The 20,678-nt window shown below is 37.8% G+C and overlaps 2 protein-coding genes across 5 annotated transcripts in view; one reads left to right on the top strand and one right to left on the bottom strand.

Annotated features, from left to right (window-relative positions):
• The window catches only part of TEX10 (testis expressed 10), a 164,640-nt gene extending 146,150 nt beyond the window's left edge, over positions 1-18,490 (top strand). For all 4 annotated transcript variants that reach the window (XM_083377078.1, XM_083377079.1, XM_083377080.1 and 1 more), the window contains exons 14-15: positions 880-1,090; positions 18,295-18,490. In XM_083377078.1, the coding sequence (XP_083233204.1) occupies positions 880-1,090; positions 18,295-18,408 (325 nt within the window). In that variant the 3' untranslated portion in view covers positions 18,409-18,490. The remainder of the gene's footprint in view (positions 1-879; positions 1,091-18,294) is intronic.
• Positions 18,491-18,946: 456 nt separating this feature from the next.
• The window catches only part of INVS (inversin), a gene marked incomplete at its 5' end in the record, with an annotated part of 306,815 nt that continues 305,083 nt past the window's right edge, over positions 18,947-20,678 (bottom strand). Inside the window, 1 exon segment of the mRNA XM_083377072.1 lies at positions 18,947-19,101. Within this exon segment, the coding sequence (XP_083233198.1) occupies positions 18,968-19,101 (134 nt within the window). The 3' untranslated portion in view covers positions 18,947-18,967.

Below are 20,678 nucleotides of genomic sequence, written 5' to 3'. Positions count from 1 at the left end.
CAATGGAAAGAAATAATTTATAGGTCGTAAAGCACCTATTCCAAGAATGTCTGATTATGAAAGGTCATTAAATGACCCGTTGTAAGTCAAGGATAATCTGTACTTTGTCAGTAGTGACTGTGGACTTTGAATTTCTGGTGAGAATTTGTATTTCCTTTTTTATAATATTCTAAATGTAATATTACATTTTATAAAATTTACTTTAGTGTAATTTTTTCTTGCGGGAAATTTAACTTATGTCCTCCAAAGGTAAGCTTAAGCAAGCCTTTTGTATGTTTTTAATTTAGTAATGTTCAATAAATAATATATTCCACAATTAACTGGGACAGAAAGCCTCTTTCCCATTTTTAACCATAGCTGTAGGCAAAACGACTGAATTTTTCACAACTGTAAATAAGTAATAAATTATCAGCCCCTTGGAAGTTGTGCAAATAAATTATATCTATGAATTCTTTATACTTATTTATTTTTATATATTTATTAAATTTATATATGGCTGCCCATCTGACTTGCATATGACTGTGGGTTGTATATATAGTTATGCCGCTTGGGGTTTGTGTGAAAGCGCTAATAAGCAGGCATATACATAGAATGAAGGCTACTGCTAAGCTTGTAAGCCGCCCTGAGTCTTCGGAGAAGGGCGGGATATAAATGGAATTTAATATATATATATATATATATATATATATATATATATATATATATATATATATATATATATATATATATATATATATATATATATATATATATATATATATATAGTACAAGTAATACCTGTGGTTATTTGCGTGGTTTGAAATTACTCTTTTCTTACTATAAATCTAGCTAAACTTGTCCACATCTAGTTTTTCCCCCCTTCCTCAACTTTGGTTTCAGGGATGTACTGTGGAGTTCCTGTATCTCAATTCTAAGCACCTCAGTTCAAATCTTGAGAGTGATGTTGCAGACTCTTCAAGTGAATCAAGCCTCCCGGGATGAATTGCCGGTTCTTGCTCAGCTTCTTTGTTTGCTAATGCAACACAGAGAGCTTCAGACTCATATGAAGACCAGTGAGTTCCTGGTGAAACAGATTGTCAAAGATATCATGGTAAGGAGCCCATTCTCAGTCACTGGCTGCTGAAGCCAAGTTGTAGTCTTATAGAATTGGAAAGTAACATTTTTTCTGGTCATAAAAAAGGCTGAAAGCACTTGGCCCATTAGTCATTAAAGGATAAAGAGTCATTCTTCTCTATCATAAGAATGATAGTGGGCTTTCTCCAAAAATAATTTCCATTCTAACCACCAGTTCCAGTAATTAAGGACTTACCATGTTTTCTGCTTCCAAACTTAGGAAATAGCATTACAATTTCCTATCCTTATTCCTTCCTAGTTGGGATTGAATGCAAAACTGTATGTTAGCATACACCTTTTAAAAGGTTTATTTTGAATATCTCAAGGATCTCTTCCTTTTAAAGAAGGACATATTCTAATTTTTTTCCACTTTGTGGTTTAAAGCTACTATATTAAACAGGAATATCTATTTTGCTTCCTATCTGTAAAATTATGTAGACTCTGAATCCCCCTTTTTTGTTGAAAGTACTTCCTTTTCATCCTTTGTTAATGCACAACCTTATTCCCAGGCAGGTGTGGCAGAGTTTCCATGTAGTATTTATCTTCAGATTTTCTCCTTCAGAGTGTTTTTTAATTTATTCCCTTCTATTTTTTTCATTTAACTCTTTAAACTGTACAGCTGCTTAATTGTTTCCATGTACCAATACAATTGTGTGGCCTTAAGTAACCCCCTTTCATAATTTCACCACTTTGGAATCAAGCTCTCACTTTTAATATCTTAAATTTTTATCTGAATGGTGAAAACATAAATTCTTGCTCCTCTGCCAGGCATTATTAGATAATTTGCAGATCTTTCAGAGAAGCAGGAAAATAAATTCTCCTCCCTTAAACTTAGCTCAACCCTCATCCATCTAGTTTCTAGAAAACATTACAAAAGTTTTTTTTATTTTGTCTTCTCCCAGTGTGTTTCAATTTTCTAGTATAGCCTGTAGCCTTAGCATTTCCTAGTGGTCCCCCATCCAAAGAAGATCTGACCATGTTTAACTTTTTTTGAAACTCAAGGTCCCTAACAGCTGCCTTTTGTTATAGCAAGTAATAGTGCTTGTATTAGGGGATTAATTATTCCAGTATCTGATGGTTCCAATATCATTAAGTCCCCAACCATGCTCAGTCCAGAAATTGAACGTAAAGTATTCCTGACAAATACCTCACTATCTTTCAGTAAAGGAAAATTCATCTACTATTTTAATAACTTTTTATTGTCCAGCTGCTTTTACCATTAGGATAATTTTCTTCATATGCCATCAGAATTTGTCTCCATAACTTAAGAATGACAGATTGGCAACAAAAGATGGATCCAGTTGTATTGACTATCACTGATCTCTTGTTAATTACATTATCTATAGAAGAGAATATATAAAGTTCAGGGTTTAACTGTGGAGTACTTGGTGCTCTATGAGATTGGTTGTTTGCTGCAGAGTTTTCATTACCCAACTAGGTAACATCTTTCGTGCACTGGGGATGTTACTAGTTGGGTAATGAAACATCTACAAGCAAACAGCTATGTTCAGAGATCACCAAGGACTCTCACTTTGTTATCTTTGTGTAATTCCCCATTTTGGAACTAGTGCAATTGATAACTGTTATATGAAATCCTTCTTTGAATGGGAAACTATATTTCTGTAAAATGAGAACCCCTAAACACTTCTTCAACTGTTATCAAGCCCCCCAACATTCTGTCTTTGATCTCCCTTTGTTTCTAAGATTTGTGAAATCTTAATAAATACTACAGACCACACCCTTAATATTTTAAATTTAGCTTCCTAAATTTTAGTGGATTATGACCATTTTTGGCGATGACTAAAATTCCATATTACCTGGAATTTCTTTTGACATGTAATTTAGAAGAAGTGAATAGGACACTTTCTATGTTATCTTCTGCCACCAGGATCAAACAGTATTCTGTCTGTCCTGGCTTTGCTGTGTGTGACGCTCTCTGAAAATTAGTGGTTGTTATTTTCTCTTTACAAATGTGGAAGCTGCCAGATGTGTTAAGAACATAAGAATATAAATAGTACCTTGCTAGACTGAATCACTGATCCAGCTTTGAGTTCTCAGTTGGCCAACTAACTGCAAAAGGAGTCCTCAAAATATGACCATTATGGAGCCTGCCCATTATGCTCTCATGTTACCAAAATTGTTAGGTGAAGCATTCCACGTAACAATTTCCCCATCCCAGTCCCACCAGGTCCCACCAGGCATTAGGCCTGTTTCCTACTTCAATGCCCAAAGGCCCTCCTCCTCACATTGTCTGAAAAGCTCTGAGGCATAAGACCACTGGAATGGATTGCTTCTTTATGCAACCAACGATGCCCTCTCCGTGATGTCCCGGTGCCTGGAGGCGGTTCAGGTCTGGATGGGGAGAAACAGGCTTCGTCTCAATCCCGCCAAGACTGAGTGGCTGTGCATATCGGCATCTCGGGTTAACCAACTTATTCCACCTCTAACGATGGGGGGTGAGGTGTTACCCCCCGTTGATAGGGCTCGCAACCTGGGCGTCCTCCTGGACTCACGGCTCAATTTTGAAGACCACATAGGAGCCGTGACCAGGGGGGCTTTTGCACAGGTTCGCCTGGTGCGCCAGTTGCGTCCCTATCTGGACCGAGACGCCCTACGCACAGTTACTCATGCGCTTGTTACCTCCCGTTTGGACTACTGTAACGCTCTCTACATGGGGCTGCCCTTGAAGACCACTCGGAGGCTTCAACTGGTGCAGAATGCGGCCGCGCGAGTTGTAATGGGGGTCTCCCGATACTCCCATGTAACACCTCTACTCCGCGAGCTGCATTGGCTTCCAGTTGCCCTCCGGGTGAAATTCAAGGTGCTGGTTATTACCTATAAAGCCCTACATGGCCTGGGTCCGGGCTATTTGAGGGAACACCTGCTGCCGGCATCAAACGCCCTTCGCCCAGTGCGCTCCCACAGGGAGGGTCTGCTCAGGGTGCCGCCGGTGAGAGATTGCCGGCGGGTGACACCCAGGGATAGGGCCTTCTCAGTGGGAGCGCCTGCCCTCTGGAACCAGCTGCCGGTGTAGCTGAGGACTGCCCCCGACCTCCGATCATTCCGCCGGGGCCTGAAGACCTGGCTCTTTGAGCTCTCAGGCCCAGGCTGAGGAGAAATTTTTTAATTGGGGTTTTAAGTATACAGGGTCAATTTAATATTTTTAATTGGTTTTTTAACTTTTGTATGGTGGATTTTTTAATTCCCTGTAAACCGCCCTGAGTCCTCAGGGAATAGGGCGGTATATAAATGTAACTAAATAAATAAATAAATAAATAAATAAATACTGTGGTGTGATTCCTGAAGCTGCTCCAGTTTGTTCTGCCCACAAAATGGTGGTTGATTCAGGCACCATCATGGGGCCTGGGGACAAACTGCTTTGTTCTGCTACTCTAACAAGGTCCTCAGCACTCCAGAAACTTTTTGCGGCATTCAGAAGGATGCTTTCATTTGATTTCTGTGTATAATTTAAAATGCTGGTTCCCCATAAAGCCAGACACTGGATACCTGTAGGACAACCACCTCTTACCTGAATAAACCGGATTGTTGGGTTATCCAAAGAGATACTTTGGATCTTTGTACAGTGTATAGTTCTTTATACTCAGGAGGTAAAGAATGAAACCAGGAAGCCCTATTTTTAAGAGCAAACTATCTGGAATAGTGACTGAGCAGAGATCAGATTTATTTACTTCTTGATGGCCTTCAAGACTTAAAAACTGAATAGTTTGGGAGAGCAGTCTAGTCAGTTAATGCCATCTTTTTTATTTTCCTGATTTATTCATTTAGACTTATTGTATATGTTAATTATTAAACTAAGTTCTACTAGACTTTTACCCATAGCAATACTTTCCTTTTTAAAAAATATTTTATTTTTATCCTTTACACACATATGTTAATTTTCCAAACAGCATGTGAACTGAGTTCATGATTCATTAATACATATACAAATTTCACTCTTTGGTTCTTTTTCCCAACCATTTATAAAATAGATTCCAGCTTTCATAATATTCTGTTTCTTCTTTGTCTTTTAGTCTCATAGTTAGTCTGTCCATCTCTGTGCATTCCAATATCTTCTTTATTAGCTCTTCTTCTGATGGTACTTGTTCATTTTTCCAGCATTGTGCATAGCTTATTCTTGCTGCAGTTATGATATGTAGAACCAAATATGTATTTTGTTTATCAGTCTTTTCTGGTAATATACCTAATAAAAATAATTCGGGATTAAGTGCTACATGTTCTCCTAATATATTTTCTAGCCAAGCATGTATTTTTCTCCAATAAGTGTTTACTTTATCACATGTCCACCAAATATGATAATATGTACCTATATTATGTTTACATTTCCAACATTTGCCTGATACATTTTTAAACATTTTTGCTAATCTGGCTGGAGGTAAATGCCATCTGTAAAACATTTTATATTCTTTATATGCAGTTGACATTGTCAATTTATAATTTCTCTCCCATAGTTTTTGCCATTCTTCTAACTATAGTATAACCAAAATTCTCCGCCCATCTTGTCATTGTCCCTTTAATTTGTTCACTTTCCATCTCTAAAGTTAACAAAAAAATTATACATTTTAATTAATTTCTCATCAGACGTTAGTAATATCTTATCAAACAGGTTTTGTTCTTTATAACATCCATACATTTTCATATCTTTTTCATATCTATTTTGTATTTGTAAATGTACCCACCATGACATGTTGATACCCTGATGTTCCAGTTCTTGCTTCGATTTTAATGTCCCATCAATATTTAACGTATCTTTATATGTCCATGTTTTTTCAAAATCTAACAAGTTTACATGTGAAAAAGCTTCAATTGTTAATAACCACCCTGGAATTTTTACATATATTTTCATTTTGATTTTTCCCCATACAGTTATCAAAGCATACAGTGGTTTTGAAAATATCTATGAATTTTGTTTTTCCCATACCATAAAAACGCGTGCCATCCCAACTGTAAATCTGTCAAGGTAAAAAAACCTTTGTAGAGGGTGAAGGACTGTGCTTCAGAGAATGCATGATACACTTGCAGGAAGGCAAGAAAAACACGACGCATAATCTTACTAAATACCTTTTACTAAATATATATTATACAGAGCTAGCTCACTACATCCTAACGTAACAGACAGTAACAGCAAAGTGAAAAAGACAATACAGATAAACACTGTGTGAACCTCTTCTAGACATGCGCACTAAACAGACTGAAACCATAACATAGCTAGTCATATGGGATTCACTATGGTTACCAGATAAGTTATCACAACAGGTGCAGAGAGCAGGGGAAATGTACAGTTAGAAATGAACTTTTCTGACGAACATAAAAAAACGTGCAGTGACATTCCCCTTCTTTTGTCAGCAAAGTGAAGACTCAAGTAAGGCACATCTTCTCACGCAGATACTCATGCTGGGCTGTAGGAAGTGGTTTGTTCAGCATGTCAGCAATTTGATCACATGTAGGCACATACTGTAATGTCACAAAACCTTGTTTAACCAGTTGCCTTATGTTTTGATATCGGATGTCAATTTGTCTGGACCTTGAACCTGTAAAACGTGTTTCAGAAATATAAACCACAGATTCATTATCTTCCATTATTGTGATCGGTCGAATCGGATGTGTCCAGATATCTGTGACTAAAGCATCAAACCAGGTTAAAGAATTGCATGCATCAGACACACAAGCATACTCAGCTTCTGTAGAGGAACAAGAAACAAAATTCTGTTTACGCACATGCCAGTAAACAGGACATCCATTTAAGAACATCATGTAACCTGATGTACTTTTCCGTGACTTCTTATCACTCGCCCAATCTGAATCTGCAAAACAACATAACTCTGCATAGTCAGTATGTGTGGGTTCCAACAACAACTTCATGTCTTTGGTGTGTTTTAGATACCTCAATAACTTTTTAACACATGTCCAATGAAACTGTTTTGCCTTGCCTACGTGTCGTGATAAAAGATTAACACTAAGTGCAATGTCGGGTCTAGTCCAACTACTAATATACAGCAACGACCCAATGACTGAGCGATAGAGTGTTTGATCTTCGAACTCAGGACTTGGTTCATGTGCCAAAATGTGAAAGTCAGTTTGCATGGGTATACTCACAGGCTTAGCGTCCTCCATGTTACAGTGATGTAACAGTTGTTCAATCTTCTCTTCTTGTGTGAGACTAAACCCCTTCTGAGTTTTGGCAATTTGAACACCTAAATAATACACCCTAAACACTTCAACGTGAAAAACTTTTGTAAAGCTTTAGCAAAAACCTCACTCATCTGCTTATTTGGACCAATATAAACAATATCATCGACATAAACAAGAATTATCTCATACCTATTACCGGATCTTTTAGTAAACACGCATTCATCTGTTTCAGACTTAATAAAGCCCATTGAATTTAGTTTGTCAGAAAGACATAAGTACCACATTAAACCAGACTGTTTCAGACCATAAAGACTTTTGTGTAGAAACCAGGTATCCCCTTCTTGCTGTCTGAAACCTGGAGGACCTTTGACGTAGATGTCCTCGTCAAGATTAGCGTGTAGATAAGCCGTTTCAACGTCGAACTGGAAAACCTCTAGGCCAAGGATAGTTGCAGTGGCTAAAGCAATTTTCACACTTTCAGTCCGCACCGTGGGTGAGTATGTATTTGTATAGTCCTCAGGATAACATTGAGCAAAACCCTGGGCTACGAGTCTGGCCTTGTACAACGACTCACCATTCGGCTTCTTTTTGATCCTGTAGACCCATCGAGTACCAATAACTTTCTTGTTTGCTGGAGGGCTTGCAGGCGTAAACACTTGAAGTTTCTTTAGACTGTCCATTTCAGCCTGCATTGCCTCAAACCATTTATCTTGTTCTGATTCAGGAAGATGTTTGATCTGTGTGAACTTCTCAGGTGGAAGTGTAACATTACAAATCAAAGGTACAGGTGTTTTTGTTACTTGCCACGAATACCGTTTTGGAGGAATTCCCTTTGTGGACCTCTTGGAACGTCTCGGGCCAACCGTCCATTCTTCTTCCGTGTCGTCCTCATCTTCATCATCGTCGCCAGCAGCAACATCGGCGGCTTGCGAAGACAGAACAGTAGGTTGAGAAGAACTCGTGGAAGGAACATTATCCTGTGCATCTTGATCATCAGGTTGCGTGGCATCAGCAACATCGTCTCTAGGAAAATAAACTCCAGGATCGTTAGAATGAATCTTGGACCAGTCCGCATCTTCCTCAAAAGTAGCAGATTGTGAAATCACAATAACATGATGAGAGTCAATGTATTTGCTCCATTTTGAATTATCATCAATGCCCATAAATCTCATCCTTTTTGCTGCAGGACCCCCTTTCTTTCTTTGGGCTAAAGGAATATTCACCATAGCATAGGAACCAAAAATCTGGAGATGTGAGAGATCAGGCTTGTGTCCATACAACATGAAATAAGGGGTCTGATTTATCACACTACTCCAAGTACGGTTGATGATATGGTTAGCATATTTGATAGCTTCACCCCAGTGTGGAAGACTGAGGTTAGCATCTTCAAGGAGGCAACGCATCATGGTTTGCAGAACTCCATTTCTGCGTTCTGCCACTCCATTTTCAGCTGGAGTATAAGGAGCAGATGTCTGATGTACTATCCCATTCTCACACATCCAGTCCTGGAAACGCTGAGACATGAATTCAGCACCACGATCACTCTGGATTCTGGCAATGTTGACCTCGAATTGGGTATAGACAAGACTAGCAAAGTCTTTAAAGATCTGAAAGGTGTCAGATTTTTCTTTCATAGGATATACATATCCATATCTAGAATAATTGTCAACGATTGTCAAGAAATATCTTTTACCACCAAGTGTTGGTGCAAAAGGACCAACTATGTCAGTGTGTACCAAATCAAAAATGCGTGTTGACAGGCGTGTAGCGCGTTTTGGAATTGCTGCTGCTTTGGATTTGGCTTTCTTGCAGACAGCACAGTCCAAAAACACCTTACACCCCTTTAGATCCAAACCTCTTGCGAACTCTGGCATCTTCTTCAGAACACGGAAACTGGCATGACCCAATCTTCTGTGCCACTTATGGATACACCTGGAATGCAAAGGTTTACCTGTTAGTGAATTCTCAACATTAGCATTTTTATTAGGAACCCCAGGCTTGCTGTGAGCAACCTGTGTCTTTTTTGTATTTTTATCATTATTAGGAACCTTTGGAGTAGCAACAGGATCTCTCTCTGAGACGTCTCTCTCTGGGCCTGTGCTCTTTGGAACATGTATACTTGCCTGCTCTTGCTGCTTAGGCTTTGGTTTTAAGTAATAAACACCACCAATCAACATGGTTTCAGCAACAATATCTCCGTCTTTGACTATATAACTTGCTTTTTCAAGATGGTGGACCTGAAAATGAGAAAACCTAGACAAATGACTCTGACTAAGCAAATTACTACTGGCAGACGGAACGTAGTAAACATTTGGAATGAGAGCATCAAGCTCTTCAATATAAACAGTTCCTTTTCCCATGACCTGAACAGGATGATTGGAAAAAGAGTAAAGTTCACGAAGTTCAGGTTCAGGCTCGTGCATCTCTGTGTAAAGCTCTTTTCTGTAGGTAACATGTAATGCTGCTCCGCTGTCCAAAGTCCAAAGAAGTCGTCTGTCGTACTCTGGTTGAGGCTGTGGATCGTTGGTCACAACCAATGTGGCAAGTGGAGCTTGTGGATCACGCCTGGAACCACGACCATGACCTTGTCGTCCGCCTCTACCTCTGCCTCCTCTGGAATCTGTTCCTCTGGGCTGGTATGTGACGGGCGCTGGAACTCATTGGGAACAATCCCGGGTGGCATGTCCCACACGATTGCAGATGTAGCATCTTGGCATCCTTGGAACGTAGGCCCTTCCACGGAAGGTACGCCTCGCTGAAGCTCTTGATGCAGGTGGTTCCCTTAAATGTGGTGCAGCTTGCATAAGTGCCTCTTCTTCGGCTAGGATTCTGCATACATGATCCACTGTGCGTTGAGCAATAGGCACTTGATTGATCTTGGAAATAGCATCTTTCCACTCATGATTCAAAGAGTTAATGATAATGCTGATCATTTGAAAATCATCAATAGGATAGCCTTGTTCACCCAGTTCTTTTCTAATACCTTTCATTGTAGTCAAATGTGCTCCAATATGTTCACCAGGTTTTAATCTGGAACCATGGAACTCAGACAAAAGCAAACATGTAGACTCAATTGATGTAGGCCGATAACATGCCTCTAACTGAGTCCAAATTTGTTGGGCAGTTGCATCATGTGAAAACGTGAGCTGCAATTCAGTGTCCATTGACATCAATAATGTTGTGCATGCTCTATTATCCAAGTCCCATATGTCAGGAGTCCATGGCTGGGCAGGAGGATTAAACACCATCATGTGAGTACCTTCTCTGCATAGCAAAAGTCCAACCTCACTGACCCATGCCCTGTAATTCTGTCCTGACTTCTTTAATTTTGAATCACCAGCCAGTGGTACAATGGAAGGTGTTTGATGAGGAATATACAATTGAGGTACTGGCTGTGCAGGTTGTGCAATCCAACCATAACCTGCAGGGGGCACCAGTGGCGTCTGTGCCTGTGCCTGGACATGCGGCAGTTGCATTGAAGCTGCCGGTAGTCTTGGAGCTGACTGTGACTGTCTTTGAGCTACTATTCCACCCTGGCCAGCAGGAGGCGCTGGCGCTGGGACTGGTGCATTAGCATAACCTGCAGATGACACTGGCCTTCGCATATAAGAACCCGGTGGCAATTGCATGTGGGTTAAATATGGCTGTGCTCTGCCAGGTAGAGGGACTTGCATAGAAGCAATATTAACAGGAGAAGCAATAGTAACAGGAATCCTAGCACCATCAGGGGCTGGAGCCTCAGATAACGGCAGAAATCTTGTATCTCTGAGCAAAGACTCCTCCATAGACAATTGCGAGAGTGAGAGCTCCAATTCATGTCTTAATGCAGCTTCACCAGTAGATGGTGCTATAACATTTGCTTCAGGCATCACTGTGGCTCTGTATGTCCTTTGGGACAGCCCATAATCATGTGACATAGGAGCCTCCGGTTCCCATTCGTCTTGCATGACACTCAATGATGGGCGTGACTTTGGCTTTGGGGAAGAAGGAGGCAATATGGCTTCTCCTTGTGGGTGTGGCAATATGGCCGGTTCATGCTCATAATTCCTCTCATATTGCTGAACCATTGACACATATTTCTTTGCCTGCTGCAAACGCCTTTCAAAAACCCCAATTTGTTCACAGTAGCCTTGCATAGCCCTATCTCGCATAGTTTGCTTGGGGCTTGAGGGAGCAGAAGGAATTTTCTTCGGCTGGACTTTAAGTTTCGCTCCAAGCCTTTGAAAATCATCTTGAGCCCCTGGAGTGTGAACATTTCCAAAAACAGCTGCCAGGGAGCTTGGAAAAGTAGAAAAAGGAGTGACTGACCTTGCATCGTCGACAGGAGCAGGTGCGTCTTCTCCAAGGTGTGTGGCCGAAGCTATCGGAGTTTTTAAAGTCGAAGGGAGCTGCCCCACAGAAAGACTCCTTTCCAGCCGTGGCTTCCTTCCTGACATGTTTCAGCAGTTAATCACCGCTGCCCCACTAGCACTAACTAACTGATAACAGCCGCAGAAACATGCATCTCCAAAAACATAAATCAAACCATCCTCGATACCAAAATGTCAAGGTAAAAAAACCTTTGTAGAGGGCGAAGGACCGTGCTTCAGAGAATGCATGATACACTTGCAGGAAGGCAAGAAAAACACGATGCATAATCTTACTAAATACCTTTTACTAAATATATATTATACAGAGCTAGCTCACTACATCCTAACGTAACAGACAGTAACAGCAAAGTGAAAAAGACAGTACAGATAAACACTGTGTGAACCTCTTCTAGACATGCGCACTAAACAGACTGAAACCATAACATAGCTAGTCATATGGGATTCACTATGGTTACCAGATAAGTTATCACAACAGGTGCAGAGAGCAGGGGAAATGTACAGTTAGAAATGAACTTTTCTGACGAACATAAAAAAACGTGCAGTGACAAAATCATGTCCTTCCAAGCATAACAACCTTTTATTCCTCGGCATTATCCATTCTTTCACCCATGGCAATACCGATGCTTGACAATACAAAGTCCACTCAGGTAAACCAAAAACCCCATTTCCTTTAGTATCTTGCAAAGTTTTCTTTTTTATTCTAGCTTTTTTCCCTGCCATATAAACTTCGAAACTAAAGAGCCCAACTCTTTAAAAAAAAGTCCCCCAAGTTTTATCGGGATTGTCTGAAACAAAAATAAAATCTTAGGCAATATATTCATTTTAATTGTAGCTATCCTTCCTAGTAAGGACAATTTTAAATTCTTCCATTTTTCCAGATCTAACTAGTCTTATATAGTTGTCTTTTTTAATGTTGAACATTTAGCTGATAAATATATACCCAAATATTTTACCTTTTTCACTATCTGTACTTCTATCACCTCTGATATTCAATTTTTTTGCTTATCCGTAACATTTTTCACTATTATTTTAGTTTTTTACTTATTAATTTTTAATCCCGCTACTTCCATATTGTTCCAATTTCTTCCACAATTTTGGAATCATCTTCAAAGGATCTTCCAAAATGAATGCCAAGTCATCAGCAAATGCTTGTAGTTTATATGTTTCACCTTTTAACTCCAGACCTCTAATTTCTGTATCTTATATTTCGATTTAAAACTTCCAAAGTAAAAATGAATAGCAGAGGGGACAGAGGGCATCCTTGCCTTGTGCCTTTCCTTATTTCAAAACTTTCAGTACAATCTCCGTTCACAATTACTTTGGCAGTTTGTTTACTATATATTGTTTTTATCATATTTATGAAGTTTTGTCCGAAATCCATTGCTTGTAATTGATAAATTAAAAACTGCCATGAAAGATTATCAAATGCCTTTTGAGCATCTAAAATGCCTTTTGTTTCCTCTTTTGTTTTGTTTCATAGTATTCCAGTATATCTATTATCATTCTTAAGTTGTTTTTAATTTGTCTCTTTGGTAAAAAGCTGTTTTGGTCCGGGTGTATAAATTCAACCAAATATTTCTTCAATCTCTCCGCCATTATTGAAGTAAAAATTTTATAATCCACATTAAGTAATGAAATCGGTCTGTAATTCTTGATCTGAGTCAGATCTGAATTGTCTTTTGATATTAAAGAAATATTTGCTTCAATCCACGTTGCTGGCATTTTAGCTTCTGTTAAAAGTCCATTACAAACATCTTTCAATGGATCGCTTAGTATCTCTTGCAAACTTTTGTATAGTTCTGCTGGAAGTCCATCTGGGCCAGGAGCTTTACCATTTTTTGTCTCTTTATAGCCTCTGTTATTTCCATCATTGTAACTCCTTCGTCTTAACATATTTTTAAATATCTCTGAGATCTTCGGGAGGTTACTATTTTCTAAGTATTTTACAATTTTCTCTCTTGGAATCTCCTTATCATATAGGTCTTTATAAAATTCTTTAACTATCTTTTTATTTCTTCATTTTTATATTGTAAATAACCTTTCCCATCCAGCAAATTGTATAACATTTTTCTTTTTTTCTGTTTTTTAAGTTTATAAGCTAACCATCTTCCCGGTTTGTTGGCATTTTCAAAAACTTTTTGCTTCGCTCTTTTTATCTGTTCTGCCATTTTTTCTGAGTCGAAGTTTAGTTTATGTTTTATCATGTCCATATCTCTTTTTAAAGTCTTTTTTGCGGATTCTTTTGCAATTCAAATTTTCCAAATTATTCTCTTATATTGCTGTTTTCTGTTTGTTTTTCTTTGCCATATACGATATTGCTATACCTCTGAAATATGCTTTAGCTGTGTCCCATATTTTTTTGTGTTAGTATCTTCTTTTTTTATTTTCTTTTTTAAAAAGTTCCATTTCTTTTTTTGTTAATTCTATAAATTCTTTTTCTTTTAATATAAAACAGTTTAAAGTCCATCTTAGCCTTTTTTGTATCTCTTTCCAAGTCATTTTCAAAGGGTTATGGTCTGCCCATGTACGTATTTCTATTTTAATGTCCTGCACATTCATTCTCAGATGCACGGTCATCCAAATCATATCAATTCTTGACCAGGATTTCTGGCTATTTGAGTAAAAGTATATTGTAATTTTTGTGGATTTATTTGCCTCCAAACATCTTGAATTCCATTTTCCTCCGCCATATCAAAAAATGTCTTAGGTAGTCTTCCTTTACCATTTTTCTTTTTTTGTTACTTTTCTAGTCAATACTTCCATCTGTTATTGCATTAGTCTCCTAATAAACAAATATTTTGATACTCCATTTCTATTATTTTTTTATGTAGGTTTTTATAAAATTTGTCCTGATTGCCACTAATAATATTTGTTTTTGATGCAGACAAATCTCTACCATTAATATTCTTCCTTCTTCATCTGAATATACCATTTTTGAATTTATTGTCTCTTCAATATATAGAGCTGCTCCTCTTTTTTTGTGCCAATGCATAATAAAGTTTTCCAATTTTTGGATATTCCAATAGTTTATAATGTTGTGCTTTTATACGCGTTACTTGCAAACAAATTATGTCCAAATTTAGTTTCCATAATTTCCTAAAACTCTTGTTTCTTTTAATTGGAGAGTTCAGTCCATTTATATTTACTGAAAAAATTCTACTTTCTTTATGCATTTCCATTACTTATATTTTGGTCTAACCGATCTGGTAGTTCTTTGTTCTCTAGCAGGTTTTTCATCTTCCCCCTTTTGGAGACCTTCCTCTTTCTGTTCTTTTGTTTGTGCAGTTGCTCCTTGGATCTCCTCCTCTCTTTCTGTTCTTTACTTTCCTCTTGATGTCTTTTTACTCCTTCATCCAGAATTGACCTATTCTTCTCTTCGAAGTCTTCTGCTTTCCAAATTGAATCAAATCTGTATCTTGTATTGTTCCAGTTTATTAAGATGCCTTCTGGTATCAGCCATCTAAAATTTATGTCATTAGCCATAAGTTTCGTGGTCAAAAAGTGGTATTGTCTTCGTGAATCTCTAACTCTTTTGGGTATCTGTTTTAAGACCATAATTTCTTTATTTTTATATTGTATTGGTTCATCTCTTACTTTCTGCAATATTTCATCTCTTGTTGACTTCCTTACAAACCGTACATGTACTTCTCTTGGTAATTTATTTCTTCTTGCATAACTTGAATTGAAACGAAAAGCCCCATCCAGCTCAAATTGAATTTCCAATCTGCCTATTTTCAGAGCGTCCTCCAGGATATGAATAATAACCTCTTCTATGTTTTCTGCTCTGTCCTCAGGAATATTTTGGAATCTCAAATAATGCTCCGCATTTGCCATCTCCAAAATCTTAATTTCATTGTCTAACTTTTTATTTTCTTTCAGTAAAATTTCTATGTTTTTGTCATTATCACCTGTTTTTTCTTCAATCATATATCTTCTGTTGGTTTTGTACTATCATTTGATTTTGAGATTCTAATTTCCACTTTATATCCATCATTTCTTCATTTAACTTTTCCAATGTTGCTTGTGTAATTTTATGATTCCCTTGTGTCTCCAAGCGATGTTTCTCCACCATCTCTTGATTCTTCAACATAAGATCCTGAAGAAATTTTAATGAGGTCTGTGTTTCACTTTGAACTGTAATCTTTTCCCTTTTCAACATAGCTTCAATGGATCCCTGTGTTGTAGGACTGGATTGGCCCACTAAGGGTGCAGAAGAAGTTTTTTCGTAAGTCTAGTAATATTAGATGAAGTCATTTTGAAGTTTACAGTCTGTAGCAAAAACAATGTCTGTTTAAACTTATTCAAGTTCAACAAAAGTAGCTTAAAGTCTCAGTCTCATAACAAAGCAACTTTATCTTATTGCAGGTGTTCTTTCCAAGGTAACGTTTCAATCAACAGAGGGAATTACAAAAATTTCATTCTTTTTTTCCCCACCACTAGATGTCCTCCTTAACTTATTTATCAATGTCCAATATTTTAAACAAAGAATCTGTTTCACCCCAAGTAGTTACCCACCACTCATAAATCTTCTGGGGGTCTTTGCCTTCCAACTCTTATCATCAGGGATTCAACATTAATAATCTTCTAAGAGAAGGAAAGGAAACGATCTGCTCACTCACATTCAAAACGCTGTTGGAGTTCCTCTGAATTGTGATTCTCTTCTTCCCACTGGAGACGTCTATGGCTGACGATAAAAAACAGCCTTTTATCTTCATTTTGCAGAGGGTCTTACAGTTTGTTCTGATTGGGTGCCCCCTGATCTGAGCTCCTGAAGTGCCCCTCCTCTTTTATTGCCTCTCCAAGGCAACTTTCGACCCTTTAAGGGTCGTTAGACGAAGAAAAAATCAAGCTGGAAAGCCGAGCACTGACTTTTCCAGCTTGTCTCAATGCTGCCAAACAGGAAGTCCCATAGCAATACTTTCACTGACTTCCATTCTGGGGAGACAGAGGAAAATATTGAAGTAGAATTCCATAGTATTTCCTTTAATTACAAACATCTGCTTGCTAATATGTAGACAAAATTAATTTACCTGTTTCTTGGTATGTTGTGTTACAAATATTGTAAAACTGAAATACATATGTGCCTTCTTAATTTTAAAAAAAATCAGTAACTTTCCTTCTTTGTATTCTAGATCAGGGGTCCCCAACCCCCAGGCCGTGGCCTATTAGTGGGCCACCGTCTCTTCAAAACCAGGCCATACAAGCGGCAGACAACCATGTGCACGTGCAGCTCCACTTGTGTGAGTGGTGGGCACGCATGGACATGGGCAGCTTCATTTGCATGTGCGGTGAGCACATGCACGTACCACTTGTGCAAATGGAGATTCACAAGCTTGCATACACACTACCACCCATATAGAACCATCCCCTCCCCTCCGGGTTGCCAAGCTGGAAAGGTTGGGGACCACGGTCCTAGATAATTGCATAGGTAATCCTTAAGCAATGGGGTTATTAAATGAGTTTGCCTGATTTTACAACCTTTTTGCCATGATCATGAAGTGATTCAGTGTGGTCATTAAACAAATCCAACCTCCCCCATTCCCTTTGCCCCTTGGAAAGGTTGCAAATGTGTGTTAAGTCCAAAATGGTGCAACTGTTGTTCATTCATGCTGGCTGCCAAGAACCTAAATTTTGATCATGTGATTATGGGATGCTACTATAGTTGTAAGTGTGAGAACTGGTCATAAATCACTTATTTTGTCAGATCTGCGCTTTAATGGCAGCCTGCCACAAAATATGGGGAGGGAGAAAGGGAAGATAGTGAGGGGGGATGACAGGAACCGGAGGTGCCATCCAGAGATAACAGTTGAAAGATCCAAGGACACAAGCCTGGGAACGGAATGTAAAACGGCCATCCAAAGAAACACCAAAATATGGAATTATTACTAAGACACCTAATTTGAATCTTATTGGACACCACCAAGATGACCAAAGGGGAAGGGCCCAAGAGAAGGGAAAATTACCAGGGTTACGCAGGAAATCCTCAGATCTGGCTTTGCTATGCTATAACTACTTGGCTTGAGGGGAGACATGATAGCAGTGTTCCAATATCTCAAGGGCTGCCACAAAGAAAAGGGAGTCAAGCTATTTTCTAAAGCGCCAGAAGGCAGGACAAGAAGCAACGGATGGAAACTAATCAAGGAGAGAAGCAACCTAGAACTAAGGCGAAACTTCCTGACAGAACAATTAAGCAGTGGAACAACCTGCCTCCAGAAGCAGTGAATGCTCCAACACCGGAAGTTTTTAAGAAGAGACTGGACAGCCATTTGTCCGAAATGGTATAGGGTTTCCTGCCTGAGCAGGGGGTTGGACTAGATGACCTCCAAGGTCTCTTCCAATAATAATAATTATTATTATTATTATTATTATTATTATTATTATTATTATTATTATTATTATTATTATTATTATTACCTTCACTATGAGTGGAGTTGAGGGTCTTTCTTTCCTGAATGTCCAAATTGGACAGGCCTGACAGTATTGTCATAAATTCAACTAGTTGTTAAATGAATGGTCATAAGTCATAGACTATCTGTATCTTACATTTGTATCTACATGAGTTATAGATATGATAAAACATTTTCTCCTTTAAAAAATAATTTATTCAAATGCATCTTTGGTTAAATATTTCAAGTAATCATTATGTTTTTTTGATTCACAGGTCTTGAAAAGTGATGAAGCTCAAGAGCAGTGGTTGACAGACCTCCATTACAATTTCAATATATATTTAGCCACTCATTCCCCAGGATCTGGGACAGTCAGTACACTATATTAAAGAGAATATATGATTGCAAACTCTTTGTAGGAATGAAAAAGGTCATTTTTGTGCAAATTAAAAATGCATTTTATTCAATCTATGATTTGTGTAAAAACTTACTCTTTACATTTGATACTAAGATTTAAAAGTTACCTGAAAGAAAATGAAGTAATACAATAGCTTAAAGCAAATATACAGAAACATATGCAAATACTGAGAAACATATCAAGAGAAATTTTATATATTGTGAAGAGCAGGGAACAGTTTAGTTGTTGTCATTAAATACTTGCTTGAGTCTCAGTATTATGCCCTTTAATATATTAAAAAAGTATAGATCATTTGAGGGTGAAAATTTGTTGTCCAAGCCGGTGGGTTGGTTTCATAACATTAGATAACATCTTCAACAGAGTTTAGGGAGTGTCAGTGTCACTGTTCTTCTGTTTATAAGGGCTTCAGATGTGGATGTGTTGAGTGAGGGTCTTGTGATCTTATAGGTCATTTAAATAAAAGCACTGATGAAATTACGTTAAAGATACTTCAAAATGTCCACAAATAATCAACAGGCTCCCTTCTTATGCTATAGTGCAGTCTTATTTTCATGGCTGAATCTGGTATGTTTTGCTTTCATTATTGTGGCAGGTTTTATATTGTATGAAAAATGTTTATATTTCCCTGGATTTTCCAATAAGCAAATATCCTGCAATCCACCTGCTGTAAAAGAAGCATAAAGTTATTAGTGCTTTTGTTCAGTAAGGACTCAAGATAGTTGGTTTTCTTTCTGTATTAAACATAAATAACCTAACTTCAAAATTCTGTTTTATGTAGTTGAAGACCATTAAATGGCAAATGTACTCTTAATTTTTTTAGAGGATTCCTTATCTATAGCTGGCAGCTATTATCTCTACTATGTTCTGTGACATACTTTAGCTCTACCATTTTATATAAATCTGCTTATATAAATCTGTTGCTTTTTTAAAAAAAAATCAATATTCCTGTTTTGTCCATTGAGAGGTATTACAAAAGGGAAAACAAGGGATAACTTCAAAATTTATAACAGTAGTGCTTAAAAGTTTGTGATTTTTTTTGAATTTTCAATGTTTCAGCATAAATATGACATAAAAATGTGATTGTCAAAAATACTACACTTGTTCATTTATTTAGGAAAATGATTCAAAGCTACCTATTTGTTTTGGGTTAGAGTTTTGGGGGAAAGATATGAACCTCTAGGTTATCAGTTCATTTGAAAGTGGGTGTTTCCATCAATCAAATAACAATTGGGTGTGAATGTGAGAGGCCCCATCTTATTTGAAGAACAGAATTTTGGGTATTTGCTATCAAAGTCTGATAGTGGAAGGGTCTTATTGCTCAAAAATGATTTATGGAAACCTGAAAAAGCTAAAAAAGTTTAGAAAATGTTTGGACTCCACCAGTCCATTATCAAGCAGATTGTACAGAAACAGAAACAATTCAACATCATTGTTACCCATCCCAGGAATGGTCTATCATCAAGATTAAGAGCAAGATTCTGAGAGGTGTCAAAGAACTCTAGTATTCCCAGTAAACACCTAAGTAACTAAAGGCCTTTCTTACATGGCCAGATTGCCATCAGGAGAATACCAAACAATACAGTGTTAAAAAGCCACTACTTTCTAAAAAGAATATTGTTGCTTGTCTACAGTTTGTGCAATTCCACAGGGGTAAGCCAACAGGATATTGGGGAAAAAGTTCTGGGGATGGAAGCAACCAAAATAGAATAGGTTTGAATGAAACTTCTCATGTTTATTTAAACACAAAACTATAAGACCACACCTGGAATATTGCAACCAATTTCAGTCACCGTATCAAAAAAAGATGTTGAGAGTTTGGGGAAAAAATCAGAAAAGAGCAACTCAGATGATTAAAGCAGGGCTTTTCAGCCTTTTCACAGATTGTACCACTTTTAGGACATGACAGTATTACAGTACCACCAGTGCTTAGCAAGGTGTCAAAAACCTGACGACTAAAAAAAGGGGGGGATTTTGGGTTTTACTGATTAGATTCATTTGTAGTTATAGAAATGGCAAGTTTATAATATGGAAAAGTAAAAAGTTGAGGTTCAATGTTAATGCTTCCTTCTACTGCAACAGAGGAACTCTGTTCTTTTTCCCTTCTCCCCATCACTTCCCCCCCCTTTTTCCTCCCCACTGTGTTCTACTATTTGCTTTTGTATTTTTGTATTTTATTCTATAATCTAGTAAAATATTACAAACTGTAGAAAAAAGGGGAAAAAGTACCAGTTTTAATTTCTT

Source organism: Vipera ursinii (genome assembly GCF_947247035.1).
Source record: "Vipera ursinii genome assembly, chromosome: Z".
In the NCBI taxonomy this organism is placed as follows: Eukaryota; Metazoa; Chordata; class Lepidosauria; order Squamata; family Viperidae; genus Vipera; species Vipera ursinii.
The sequence above is the reverse complement of the archived record's forward strand: the minus strand, read 5'-3'. Positions and strand labels throughout refer to the sequence as shown.